The following is a 13,607-nucleotide window of genomic DNA, read 5'->3' as shown; positions in this document are numbered from 1 at the left end:
CCCCCTTACAGAGCAGAGGACCACGCAGCAGGGCCAGGTCTACTTCCTCCACACCCAGACAGGAGTCAGCACATGGCACGACCCTCGAGTGCCCAGGTATACCCACCACCACTGTCTGAACACACAGAGCCCAGGTATACCCACCACCACTGTCTGAACACACAGTGCCCAGGTATACCCACCACCACTGTCTGAACACACAGTGCCCAGGTATACCCACCACCACTGTCTGAACACACAGAGCCCAGGTATACCCACCACCACTGTCTGAACACACAGTGCCCAGGTATACCCACCACCACTGTCTGAACACACAGAGCCCAGGTATACCCACCACCACTGTCTGAACACACAGTGCGCAGGTATACCCACCACCACTGTCTGAACACACAGTGCCCGGGTATACCCACCACCACTGTCTGAACACACAGTGCCCAGGTATACCCACCACCACTGTCTGAACACACAGTGCCCAGGTATACCCACCACCACTGTCTGAACACACAGTGCCCAGGTATACCCACCACCACTGTCTGAACACACAGTGCCCAGGTATACCCACCACCACTGTCTGAACACACAGTGCCCAGGTATACCCACCACCACTGTCTGAAAGCACAGTGCCCAGGTATACCCACCACCACTGTCTGAAAGCACAGTGCCCAGGTATACCCACCACCACTGTCTGAAAGCACAGTGCCCAGGTATACCCACCACCACTGTCTGAACACACAGTGCCCAGGTATACCCACCACCACTGTCTGAACACACAGTGCCCAGGTATACCCACCACCACTGTCTGAACACACAGTGCCCAGGTATACCCACCACCACTGTCTGAACACACAGTGCCCAGGTATACCCACCACCACTGTCTGAACACACAGTGCCCAGGTATACCCACCACCACTGTCTGAAAACACAGTGCCCAGGTATACCCACCACAATCAGTGGCTAGCTCTCCTAAGGCTTGTCCAGACCCTTCTGTAATTGTGCTGCTGGTTACATGCTGACAAGCTAAGAGAGAGGGCTGGTGTCATAGTCCTTTGTAGCTCAGTTGGTAGAGCATGGTGCTTGCAATGGCAGGATAGTGGGATCGATTCCCAGAACCACCCGTATGTAAAATGTATACGCTCATGACTTTAAGCCGCTTTGGATAAAAGAGTCCACTAAATGGCATGTAAATGTTAAACCACAGGGATCTGAGAGGATTCACAGCAGACACCTCTGGCACGCCCTCTGCCTCCATACTAGAGGTCGACCGATTATGATTTTTCAATGCCGATACCGATTATTGGAGGACAAAATAAGCCGATACCGATTAATCGGCCAATTTATTTTAAAAATTAAAATTTTTAATATATATATATCATACACACACACACATTTTTGTAATAATGACAATTGCAACAATACTGAATGAACAATGAACACTTTTATTTTAACTTAATATAATACATAAATACACACACACACACACACAGCTCTGAAGTGACAATGATACTGAAGAGTCTGCTTAGGAGACAAATACTCTCAACTGTTTGAATAAAAATAGAGTTTAAGTTACCTGTGATGAATGTTGAAAACAAAAACTTTAATTTCTATGTGCAGGAAATTCTATTTTAATAATGGGCATGGTAAGAATTGACAACCAAAGTGCGAGTCATAATTCCCATGACACCTTCTAGCAAAATCTGAAAAGCGGTTCCTTCATTTATTCCATAGGATATTTTTAGATTCACTTAAAATAAGGTCTGTGTTTTGTGTAGGCTTACATCACCGTGCCAATTTTATAACTGTGTAGATATCCATAGACAAAGGTAACTCTGATCAATATTGGCTAAATATAAGCGAAGATAAAAAAAAAAAATGTAGAGTGGATTTATGAAAATATGTTGACAAACGTTACCTTATCCTAGTGAGATTTACACGGGTATCAAAACGTAGAGGCGGTTTAAGCCTGCACAAAACACAGACCTTATTTGAAGTAGATCAAGACATTCTCTATGGAAGACATGAACGGTAAAATAATGAAGGAACCCCTTTCAAATTCAGCCGCAAGTTATTACAGGAATTATAACGCGTCGACTATTTCTCTCTAAACCATATACCTTTGACTAATCCGGAAACTATCACCTCGAAAACAAAACATTTATTCCATTCCGTATTTTATCTAACGGGTGGCATCTATGAGTCTAAATATTCCTGTTACATTGCACAACCTTCAACGTTGTCATAATTACGTAAAATTCTGGCAAATTAGTTCGCAAAGAGCCAGGCGGCCCAAACTGTTGCATATACCCTGAATGCAAGAGAAATGACACAATTTCACCTGGTTAATATTGCCTGCTAACCTGGATTTATTTTAGCTAAATATGCAGGTTTAAAAATATATACTTGTGTATTGATTTTAAGAAAGGCATTGATGTTTATGGTTAAGTACACATTGGAGCAATGACAGTCATTGATTGATTGTTTTTTATAAGATAAGTTTAATGCTAGCTAGCAACTTACCTTAGCTTACTGCATTCGCTAACAGGCAGGCTCCTCGTGGAGTGCAATGTAATCAGGTGTTAGAGCATTGGACTAGTTAACTGTAAGGTTGCAAGATTGGATCCCCTGAGCTGACAAGGTTAAAAATCTGTCGAGGCAGAACGTTCCTAGGCCGTCATTGAAAATAAGAATGTGTTCTTAACTGACTTGCCTAGTTAAATAAAGATTAAATAAAGGTGTAAAAAAAAATATATATATGCAAATCGGCGCCCAAAAATACCGATTTCCGATTGTTATGAAAACTTGAAATCGGCCCCCGATTAATCGGCCATTCCGATTAATCGGTCGACCTCTACTCCATACCCTCAGCACACAGCCTTCAGCCCTACTGTACATGTGGCTCAGAGATGCCATTCACTCAGGCATGTGTGTCTCATGGATTACCACAGGCCCAGAGGAGATCACACATCAACACGTCAGTCTACTGGGAATAGACTCAATAGAAAGAAAGTCAGTGATTGAAAAATACCTAGACGTTGCTGTTCTCTTGCCCCCGTGGAAATATGTGTGATAGATTGCGTTTTTCTTGCACTTGATGCTATCCTCTTGGTCATGCCACACCCTGGTTGTGTGTGCAGCAGATGCTGGGCTGCCAAGCTCCCAGTGCTGAGAGGCTTGGTCATTTGGCTGGGACTCAGTCTGATAAGTCACTACCTCTGAAGTGGGGCTGCTGTCATTTCTTAGTTGCTCTCCACAGACAGCTAAAGGAGTCCAGCTGAAAGGATTGCATGGCAGCAATAAATCATTTAGACGGGAAGAAGAAGAATGGAATATAAGTGATGTCGTTTTGGAATCTTTTCTCGTGTCTCTTTGTTTCCCAGTTACCATCAGCCTTGAGGTCTGATTCATACCTTGAATTTGATTGTTCTTACGTCTCATTCTTTGATTCTTTTTATTTTCTGCCCTTCACCTCTGACTGTGTTGGGGATTTGTGCTTCCCAGAGACCTGAGTAATGTAAACTGTGAGGAGCTGGGCCCACTGCCCCCTGGCTGGGAGATCAGGAACACAGCCACCGGCCGGGTCTACTTCGTGGACCACAACAACCGCACTACGCAGTTCACAGACCCGCGCCTCTCCGCCAACCTGCATCTAGTCCTTAAGTGAGTATCGGGTTATACCAGCGCCACAAATTAAACATGGTCCAGAGCCTCATAACAGCCCAGATAAAATGAGAAGTAGTTGAGGGAGAACTGTACTGTATGACTGGCTGGCAGTGTGGCTGTGTAACTGTGGTGTTTTGTTTTGTGTTCTGCAGCCCAAGCCCCAATGGTTCCCGCAGCGGCATCGAAATTCAGAACAGTTCGATCAGGTGAGGCCCTCTATTTCTCCCCTCTATTCTGTGGCCGACCTCTATTTCTTCAACACTTGGTTCTGGGGAGGCAGAACAGACTGCACACAGAAAGACACACACAGATACACACACAGACATATTGACTCCCCCACACAGGATGCTTTACAGGAAAGTCCAGTGCCAAGGTGTGTTAAACGCCTGTTGGGGTTCAGCTATCAGAGCAGCCTTTCTCCTGTGCACACACTCTCCCTCACACACTCCCACACACAACCTCACCCATCCAGACACACACACACTGCACGCACAAGGCTGCATTCCACCGCCCGGCAGCGGTTTTGATCATGCGGGGGTTTTAGCACACAATCCGTCACAAAGCTTATTTTGGCTCGACATCAGATAACAATGTGCAAACCAAGACTGATGTGTCTGTGGCTGAGGAGCGTCTTACGTCCAGGAAACGGAGCATAAATTTGATGCCCGAGTCAATGACTGAATTGTGTGTGTGCATGATAGTGTGTCTTGGTGTGTGTTGGTGCGTGCCTGTGTGTGCAGTGTTCGTCAGTGCATGCGCTTCAGAATTTTTCCTCGCAGCTGTTCAAACACGGCCCATGTAACGATAGCTGCAGCATTACCCACAGTGCAGTGTAAAGGTGGAGCAGAGTACGGGCGGGTTCGGTGGGCCTCCTCCGTGTGACCTCATTCCTGCTCCGTGCCGGGAGAGGCGGAATGCACCGATGAAAAGATCTGCTGTTATTTTCCCCTGTTCTGACAGATCAAAGAACGTGTTTGGGACTTTGGTGCTTTTTCTTTTTCTGCGGTCCTCTGAAAATCATATAAATCCCAGGCTGGCACGCCATGTATGTTTGTAATGCAGGAATCTTGTCTTAAGCACAATAATGTCCAGATGTGTGAAAAGCAGTGCACAGTGTTTCTTCTTTTTAAAAAGCACTGGTCCGATTATTATTTCACTTTAAAGTTGGGAATTAGAGTTTACTAGGTTATTGATGTCTTTATTTTAGAGGAATAATTGTATTGAAATGGAAGGTGTTTAAGCTGAGCCAAGAGCGGGTTTGTGGCGATTAGAATGATGTACGATGGGCCCTGGGTCCAACCACATACCTTCCCTGGGTTCTGCTTTAAAGGGAGAAACCCTTGGCTTTGTCTTGGAGAACCTAAGGCTGCATTTACACATGCAGCCCAATTCAGATTTCTTCCCACTAGTTGGTAGTTTGACTAATCACATCAGATCTTTGACATCAGATCTTTTTCTAAGCTGATCTGATTGGTCAAAATACCAATGAATGAAAAAAATATCAGAATTAGGCTGCCTGTGTTAACGCTGCCGACAGGATCTCTAGGTGTGCACTAATGTAACACACATTGGAGTGTGCAGTCTGCTGGTTAGCAGAGGGCTCATGGGCCTGACCCAGTCTGACTGGATCATCCTATCTGAGAATACCTTCTCTGATTTTGTCCCCTCACGGACCACTGTGGAGCAAAGAAGCTGGACTCTGGCTGAGACGAGGGGTGGGAGTGACATTCCAACCAGCGACAAAACTCTGGAAAAGATATCAGAAGGCCGGCGTGGTTTTCCATCAAGACATCTGCCTTTTATCAAGGAAAACGATTTCAGAAATTCTCACCCCTCATGCTGTCATCCCACAAAAATGTTTGATATATACGTGTCTTTCAAGCTTATAGTTTATTACCCCTTTTATTTGCTAAAGACATTGCCTCAGCGGGCCACAATACGTTTTTGGTTAGACTTACCCTGTGATGTTGCAATCTCCTGACTCTAAGCCTGGTCACTGGACAATAGGTAACAAAATTCTTGTTGGGCCTCAGATCTGCCCTCTGAACTCTGGCATGAACACTCAGAGGATCAGTTCCCAGGGGTCTAGTGTTCTCTAGCTTTACACTGAGTTCACTGTATTACTGTCTGAGCTTCAGCAGGTAACACACCACGCCATCTTACTCTCTTAAAACAAGTTAAAAAAAAAGAGAGAATGCGCACTAGGCGGTGTGTGTGTGTGTGTGTGTGTGTGTGTGTGTGTGTGTGTGTGTGTGTGTGTGTGTGTGTGTGTGTGTGTGTGTGTGTGTGTGTGTGTGTGTGTGGTGTGGTGTGGTGTGGTGTGGTGTGAGTGACGGGCAGGAATGTTTGATTTATGAGTGAAACTGGAGGGAGTGCTGCTCTGTTGCTCGGTACCTCTCCTCTCCCTGTCTGAGGCTTCCTCTCTGTATGGGTGCTGTCCGGAGGCAGCCCTTCCTACCTCCACCCCCTTCCCTCCCTCCCTCTGAGTCTAGTCTGCAGGATATAAAGGGATTGAGGAGGAGGACTGGAGTGCCCTATGGGGCCCTGCTGCTCTGTGGGATCGCAGGAAGTGGTCAGCTCAGCTAGACGAGGCCAAAGACGGTGGGAGTCTAGAGCAGTCAGTCCTTAGAATAAGCTGTCACTGTGTATTATGTGGATATAAAGATCAGGATGGCTGCTACATGACTGTCAATTACTCCTGCTCAGTGTATGACCCTCCAAACAAATATTTTTGAGAGCTAGGATTGTGTATTTGCCATATTTTATGACATTATACCGAATAAAAGGTTGTCTGGTTTTGTATAGTACAGTGAATGGCAGGTGTTTGGTAGGTGTCCCAGACAGAAATAGGTTTGCTGAGTTGTTAGAAATGACTGGATTTCAGTGGTTTTGGCCTATCCAATATTATATGATCCTGTACTTTTTGGGCCTAGGTAAATCCATTTAGCCAGGATGGGTTGTTGTTCCCTGATTCTCCTGTCACAGACTCTCTGCTTACCCTCTCTCACACTTACTCTCCTCTCTCGCACACATAAGGCGTCAGCATGCTTCAGTTCGGCCTGGCGGCTAGCCGTAGTCAGCGAGGCGAATCGAACGAGTGTGTTGGCGTACTCCCATAAAAGACCTTCGCTTGAAAGCAGTAATAGTACTGTTTGTCAATTTTGAGACGCCGTAGCCAGTTTACACTTCCTCAAAATAGTTAGAATTAATCTAAGATAACTCAAGAAATCTGTAATTCATTTAGATGTTTTTGCCGAGGAAATCTTAGCGCTAACTAAGATGTTTGGTGCAGTAATATTTCTAAATTAAAAAATGTGCATGAAAACGAGTCATCTCTGGTTGAATGACAACAAAGACTTTACTGAAGAATCCCTACTGTTGACCAATCACAGACAAAGGGGTGTAGACTTCAGCTACTGACTTCGGCAAGAAAATGTTGTGTGCCCGAACAAGAGAAGAAGAAAACTAACCGAAGTCCAAAACGTCACAAATGCTGTCATAATATATGCACACGATCTTCTGAACTTTTCCGTCTGGAAAGCATGCGGATGTCTTTACACACTCTGCCCCTCTCTCTCACTCTCTCTCACTTTCTCTCACTCACACACACACAACCCTTTGTTGCCGGCTGTACAGCCTGGTGTTTATGACCCTGCTCAGAGGGTGAGTGTGCCCACTATGCCCCACTAAAGTGCAAAAGGCCAGCATGCAAATAATCCTCAATTTCTGGCTCCATAAAGGGCCTTTTGATTCTCTCTTTCTCTGTGTCTGTGTGTGTGCATGCGTGTTTCTGAGCAGAAGAGCCTTCCACCACCACTGCCGTGGTTCAGAAGTTCACTCTCATGCCAGAGATTTGGGCAGGAGTCAAGGACCTCGTTCACTACCACCACAGATCATACTCATAGCCTGTCTTTTGATCTGGAGGTTAACCGTTCTACAGCACTGATGTGTTATCACAGTTACAGCCACCCACTGAGGTGGTCGTCTTAGCTGTTAGGGACCCTACACAACTTGGTTGTTCATTTATTGGGTTCCTATAGTCAGCAACACGTATCCTCTTATGAAGGAACTTGCATTGAAATGTCACTCCTGTTAATAAACAAATAAAGAACCTTCCTGAACAATTTAAGCTGAAGACATGAGGTCTATGGACACACCCTCATTGAACCCTCATTGCTCAGTGCAGAATGAGACCGACACTGAATCTATTTGCAGATGTCTCTTGCTGTAGCCACATTTTGCTTCCCCCCCTGTAGAACTGTCTATTTTCTCTCTGTCTGTGCCGTGCTGTCTCTCTCTCTGTGAGACCACCGTGGGTCCAGCGCCAGGTGGGGAGTGGAGGTGGCATGGCACACACCTGTGAGCTGGCAGAGCCCAGCACGGCAGGGGCCCACGGAGTTGCCCACGAGGAGAGTACGACAGAGCCGTTTGTATGGAGAGCCTGGCGGGGCGTAGAGGAAGGGTCACTGGCTGCACCTCACCTCCGTCCTGTAAGCAGACAGACAATGTGGCACCTACGGACACATCACACCACCCTCTGGCTCTGCCCCCTCGTGTGCTTGTTCAGAAATACCACCTCCACCTATGTCTGTGGGCACATGGCAGCTTGTTTGACTTGATGTGCTTCCCAGATGACCTCAGTGTGTTTACCTCTCGTTCTCCAGTCAGCAAAAGGAGGGAGACAGAATTCCTGCCTGGCTTTATTTGGAGTTTTTAGGGTTTCTATTTTAATTTTTTTGTTTTATTTTTGTGTACCTGTATGTGTTCCGACCCCAAGTCTCAACAATGATCTTTCCCTCTCCATCTCTTCTTTTTCTCCATCCCCAGCCGTCAGAACCAGCTGAAGGAGCAGGCCCAGCAGGCACTGGTGTCTCCAGGTAATCTGCCAGAGGAGGCCGAGTGCCTCACGGTGCCCAAGTACAAGAGGGACCTGGTGCAGAAGCTGAAGATCCTCCGCCAGGAGCTGTCCCAGCAGCAGCCCCAGGCAGGCCACTGCCGCATAGAGGTGTCCCGCGAGGAGATCTTTGAGGTGAGACCGTCGAATTAGTGTTATTCCCTCAGTTCTTGAACACAACCAGCATTATTGAGTCTTTAATTAGTATTACTGAAGAGGTTGTCTATCCCGATCCTGAAGGAAAGCATCAACTCTGGACATTTTCCTCACTCTCATTTACACTTGTAAAAGTTTATTATACCAGATAGTTTACCTCACTTTCAAACCTCAAGCAATGGTTTTCCATCCTCTACTTCCCTCTCCTCTCAAGGTCGTTGCTCGTCATGTTTCTGTCACGGCGTTATCCACCATGCTATTATCTATGATGTGTGAAGAGAGTTTGTTCATATCCAAAGCAGACCTCTTATTTGAAATTAGGCTTTTGTGAAGTGCACTCCTCAGTGGGGGAGGTTTTCTAGTTTGGGAGGTGTGGAGCCTCATCAGAGCAACAACACCTGCAACAGACTACATGACCCTCGTAAAATATGTGATGGAATGTGCTGGAACAGCTTTGTCTGTTAATCTGAAGGAAGACATTTTTGTTGGCTGATCTCAACACGAAAGGGAGATGGGGGTGGATTTTAAGGCTAGACATAACTTCATCGCTTTTCTGGACACGCCGAGCTGTTAGAAATACGACTGTGTGGGCAAGTGTCAGCTGGTGGACTGTCAAGCTGTCTCAGTGTGTACATTCTATTAAAGATAAGAGGCCTTATTTCTCTGGTGTCACCGCTGACACATCCTCAGTGTAACTGGAGGGCACGGTGGACCAGCTCTGGTGTCATCGCTGACACATCCTCAGTGTAACTGGAGGGCACGGTGGACCAGCTCTGGTGTCACCGCTGACACATCCTCAGTGTAACTGGAGGGCACGGTGGACCAGCTCTGGTGTCACCGCTGACACATCCTCAGTGTAACTGGAGGGCACGTGGACCAGCTCTGGTGTCACCGCTGACACATCCTCAGTGTAACTGGAGGGCACGGTGGACCAGCTCTGGTGTCACCGCTGACACATCCTCAGTGTAACTGGAGGGCACGGTGGACCAGCTCTGGTGTCACCGCTGACACATCCTCAGTGTAACTGGAGGGCACGGTGGACCAGCTCTGGTGTCACCGCTGACACATCCTCAGTGTAACTGGAGGGCACGGTGGACCAGCTCTGGTGTCACCGCTGACACATCCTCAGTGTAACTGGAGGGCACGGTGGACCAGCTCTGGTGTCACCGCTGACACATCCTCAGTGTAACTGGAGGGCACGGTGGACCAGCTCTGGTGTCACCGCTGACACATCCTCAGTGTAACTGGAGGGCACGGTGGACCAGCTCTGGTGTCACCGCTGACACATCCTCAGTGTAACTGGAGGGCACGGTGGACCAGCTCTGGTGTCACCGCTGACACATCCTCAGTGTAACTGGAGGGCACGGTGGACCAGCTCTGGTGTCACCGCTGACACATCCTCAGTGTAACTGGAGGGCACGGTGGACCAGCTCTGGTGTCACCGCTGACACATCCTCAGTGTAACTGGAGGGCACGGTGGACCAGCTCTGGTGTCACCGCTGACACATCCTCAGTGTAACTGGAGGGCACGGTGGACCAGCTCTGGTGTCACCGCTGACACATCCTCAGTGTAACTGGAGGGCACGGTGGACCAGCTCTGGTGTCACCGCTGACACATCCTCAGTGTAACTGGAGGGCACGGTGGACCAGCTCTGGTGTCACCGCTGACACATCCTCAGTGTAACTGGAGGGCACGGTGGACCAGCTCTGGGGGGAAAGCGGTGTTATTGTTCCACTCTTCTGTTCTGTCTGTTTACTGTCATTCTCACAATCCACTTTTAATGAGACTGTCCCCGATACTTGGAATGTGCTGGACATTGTGGGCCTGTGTCTGCAGCTCTCGGCATGTGGGGTGAACGCACCAACCCAGAGTGGGGTGTAATGATCCCAGACTCTGAGTACCAGGGGGAAAGTTTGTTACTAAAACACTGGTGTTTAATGTTCTACAGAAGCCCCCTCTGGCGAGGAACATGGGGTGTTTCTCATCATTGTTTCAGGACAGTTCCTTCTTTTCTTTGTTTTTTTTTGTCTTCAGCTTGAAGCCATTTGGAATTGCACAGGTCTTTGGTTTGCATGTTTAGGACAGGCAGACAAGCCGGGCTTGGCCAGACTCATGCTCTGCATTCCTGCCCCGTTTCCCATGAACCACTGAGACTGGGACAGTGGTGGGGCTGGGGTGAGACTCACGGGATCGCTTGGTGGAATGTGTCGCGTTGGAGAATGTCCTCTTATCACCCCCACCTCCTGATAATGTGCTTTGATTAAGGGTGGACTGGACACTCAGGTTACTTTGGCAGGGGAGGAGAGTGCGTAGCTAGGCAGGCAGGGGCCAGCCAAGCTGGTCCTAAATGACAGCACAGGAATGTTTATTCTTTGGCTCAGTCCCCAGAGCCAGCATCACTCACACACAGACGTTACAGTGCAGATAGATGCATCCCTCTGGCCACAGACCCTGGACTGCACAGTATTTACCAGATGGTCTCTGATGGAAGTACTCAGTAAGTTTGGGGATGCAGTCCTCCATCCCAGTCCCGTTCGTTACAAAGGTGTATCTCTGTATGTGTTACAGGAGTCTTACCGCCAGGTGATGAAGATGAGGCCGAAGGACCTGTGGAAGAGACTGATGGTGAAGTTTAAAGGGGAGGAGGGGCTGGACTACGGAGGAGTGGCCAGGTAGGAATCCACAGCAAAGCATGAGGAAAAAACTAAGTTATGCTCAATATGCATCATCATGGAACAAAGAAGATTTCTATTGTGTGTTAGAGAAGTAAATGCACCAGGTCTGGAACCAACAGGACCTGAACAGCTTCTACCCCAAGACATTAGTCTACTAACTAGTTAACCAAATAGCTACCCGGACTATCTGCATTGACCCTCTTTGCACCAACTCTTTTGACTCAAGCATATAGCCAGGTTATCTCGTTGTGTATTTATTCCTCGTGTTATTATTTGTTCTATATTTTTCTCTCTCCGTTTTTGGGAAGGGCCCATAAGTAAGCATTTCACTGTTAGTCTACACTTGTTGTTTAGGAAATATGTGACAAATAACACTTGATTTGATTTTGATTTGAATGCCACCATCTGCTGAAACAAGGTTGGCCCCCAAGGGGTAATATTGATTTAAAGCACCCAATCTGAGAATTATACTTCTGCTTTTTAAATTGCCATGGAGTATTCACTTTCTGAAATTGATGTTCCCTGCCTTGAAAAAATATTAAATGGATCAAGAGATTTCACAATGGATGTTCTCATCGTCTGTCTCTCTTTATCTGTCCCTCTCTGTGTCTCCTGTGTGTGCAGGGAGTGGCTGTATCTGCTGTCCCATGAGATGCTGAATCCGTACTACGGCCTGTTCCAGTACTCCCGCGATGACATCTACACCCTGCAGATTAACCCCGACTCAGCCGTCAACCCGGTGAGTCAGAGGCCCAGACGCCGCCACCAGCCCGCCCCACTGTAATGTGAAAGACCAGGTCACATGGACCGCTCATCTGCTCTAGTCTTGCACAATCTTTCTGCCTCTGTCTCTCCTCTGCCTGTTTATTTGTTTGGCCTTCCATTTCCCTATCAGCTGTTCTCATGCTAGATGCTAGATCTCCTAGAGACTGGTGGTGAATTAGGCAACTATTTAATTGCTGTTTTGAGACTCTTTACTGCCTCTATAGCATTTGGTTGTTAAATCCATCATAAGGGAAATAGTTTACAACTGCAAATAGTTTGGATGCTGCTGCTCACCTTTTGAGTCCTAACCTTTGTTAGGATTACGCACTGCAATAAATTCCCAGCTGTAAGAATAGCAGGTATTTATAATTTACCAAGGGCTCAAACCTAACTTAAGACATGCGTGAGGAAATCTGAGTTATAGCGCAAATCTCCCATCGACATCAATGCATGACTTTGAGTTGTATGCATGCATCCTAAATTAGGATTCTGCCTTGAGTTGCTCAATCTTGGTAATTCTCTGAAGACTGGGAGATGCCATGCTAAATGGATGTACTATGAAGTGTTTAAGAGGACTAAAGGTATTTCTGTCCCCCTCCCCAGGAACACCTGTCCTACTTCCACTTTGTGGGTCGTATCATGGGCATGGCGGTGTTCCACGGCCACTACATAGACGGGGGCTTCACCCTGCCCTTCTACAAACAGCTGCTGGGGAAACCCATCACCCTGGACGACATGGAGTCAGTGGACCCAGACCTCCACAACAGCCTGGTCTGGATCCTGTGAGTAGGAAGGAAATGGGAACAACATCCTCACACAGACCAAGATGCGCACACAGAGATTAACATGGTTTTTAATGATAATAGTTGGTAATGGCTCATTTTAATTCATCGGGTGATAATTTGGTGTATGTGAACTATAACATCTACTGGTGTACTTTTAAAGTCCCTAAAATAACCACTCATGATCATGTAGCTACACATGATGAGCTCCTCAACTGAACTTTGATCCATACATACATTAACATTCCCCCTCCCCCAGCACCATCTCTCTCTAACCCCCCTGTCCGTCTCTCTCACCTCTCAGGGACAATGACATCACAGGCGTGTTGGACCACACCTTCTGTGTGGAGCACAATGCCTACGGGGAGATCATCCAGCACGAACTCAAACCCAACGGCAAAATCATCCAGGTCACCCAGGACACCAAGAAGGAGTATGTCAGGTGAGTACTCCCCCACCGACCCCTCCTCACCACACAGGAAGAGGGTTGGTCTAGCAGTCGACAGTCAAGCCCAGCAGGGAGGAGATACTGTTTGGATTTCAGATGAGCTTTGCGGCAAGTGACCAGCCACAGTTAACTGACCTAGGATCAGGGAGTGAAGTATATGTGAAAGGCTTTGCTATACCCCTCAAAGAGGCTCAGAATCATGGCTTTGCCTTCACGTTCCAGTATGAAT

The 13,607-nt window shown here is 47.4% G+C and overlaps 1 protein-coding gene across 2 annotated transcripts in view; it reads left to right on the top strand.

Annotated features, from left to right (window-relative positions):
- LOC120034150 (E3 ubiquitin-protein ligase SMURF2) overlaps window positions 1-13,607 on the top strand; it is a 54,774-nt gene that overhangs the window by 37,190 nt on the left and 3,977 nt on the right. For both annotated transcript variants that reach the window (XM_038980596.1, XM_038980598.1), the window contains 8 exons: window positions 12-96; window positions 3,496-3,654; window positions 3,810-3,863; window positions 8,485-8,686; window positions 11,277-11,380; window positions 12,008-12,122; window positions 12,752-12,930; window positions 13,235-13,372. In XM_038980596.1, coding sequence (XP_038836524.1) covers window positions 12-96; window positions 3,496-3,654; window positions 3,810-3,863; window positions 8,485-8,686; window positions 11,277-11,380; window positions 12,008-12,122; window positions 12,752-12,930; window positions 13,235-13,372 — 1,036 coding nt within the window. The remainder of the gene's footprint in view (window positions 1-11; window positions 97-3,495; window positions 3,655-3,809; window positions 3,864-8,484; window positions 8,687-11,276; window positions 11,381-12,007; window positions 12,123-12,751; window positions 12,931-13,234; window positions 13,373-13,607) is intronic.

Source organism: Salvelinus namaycush, chromosome 41 (genome assembly GCF_016432855.1).
Source record: "Salvelinus namaycush isolate Seneca chromosome 41, SaNama_1.0, whole genome shotgun sequence".
NCBI classification, from domain to species: Eukaryota; Metazoa; Chordata; class Actinopteri; order Salmoniformes; family Salmonidae; genus Salvelinus; species Salvelinus namaycush.
This window is presented reverse-complemented; position numbering and strand designations above follow the sequence as displayed.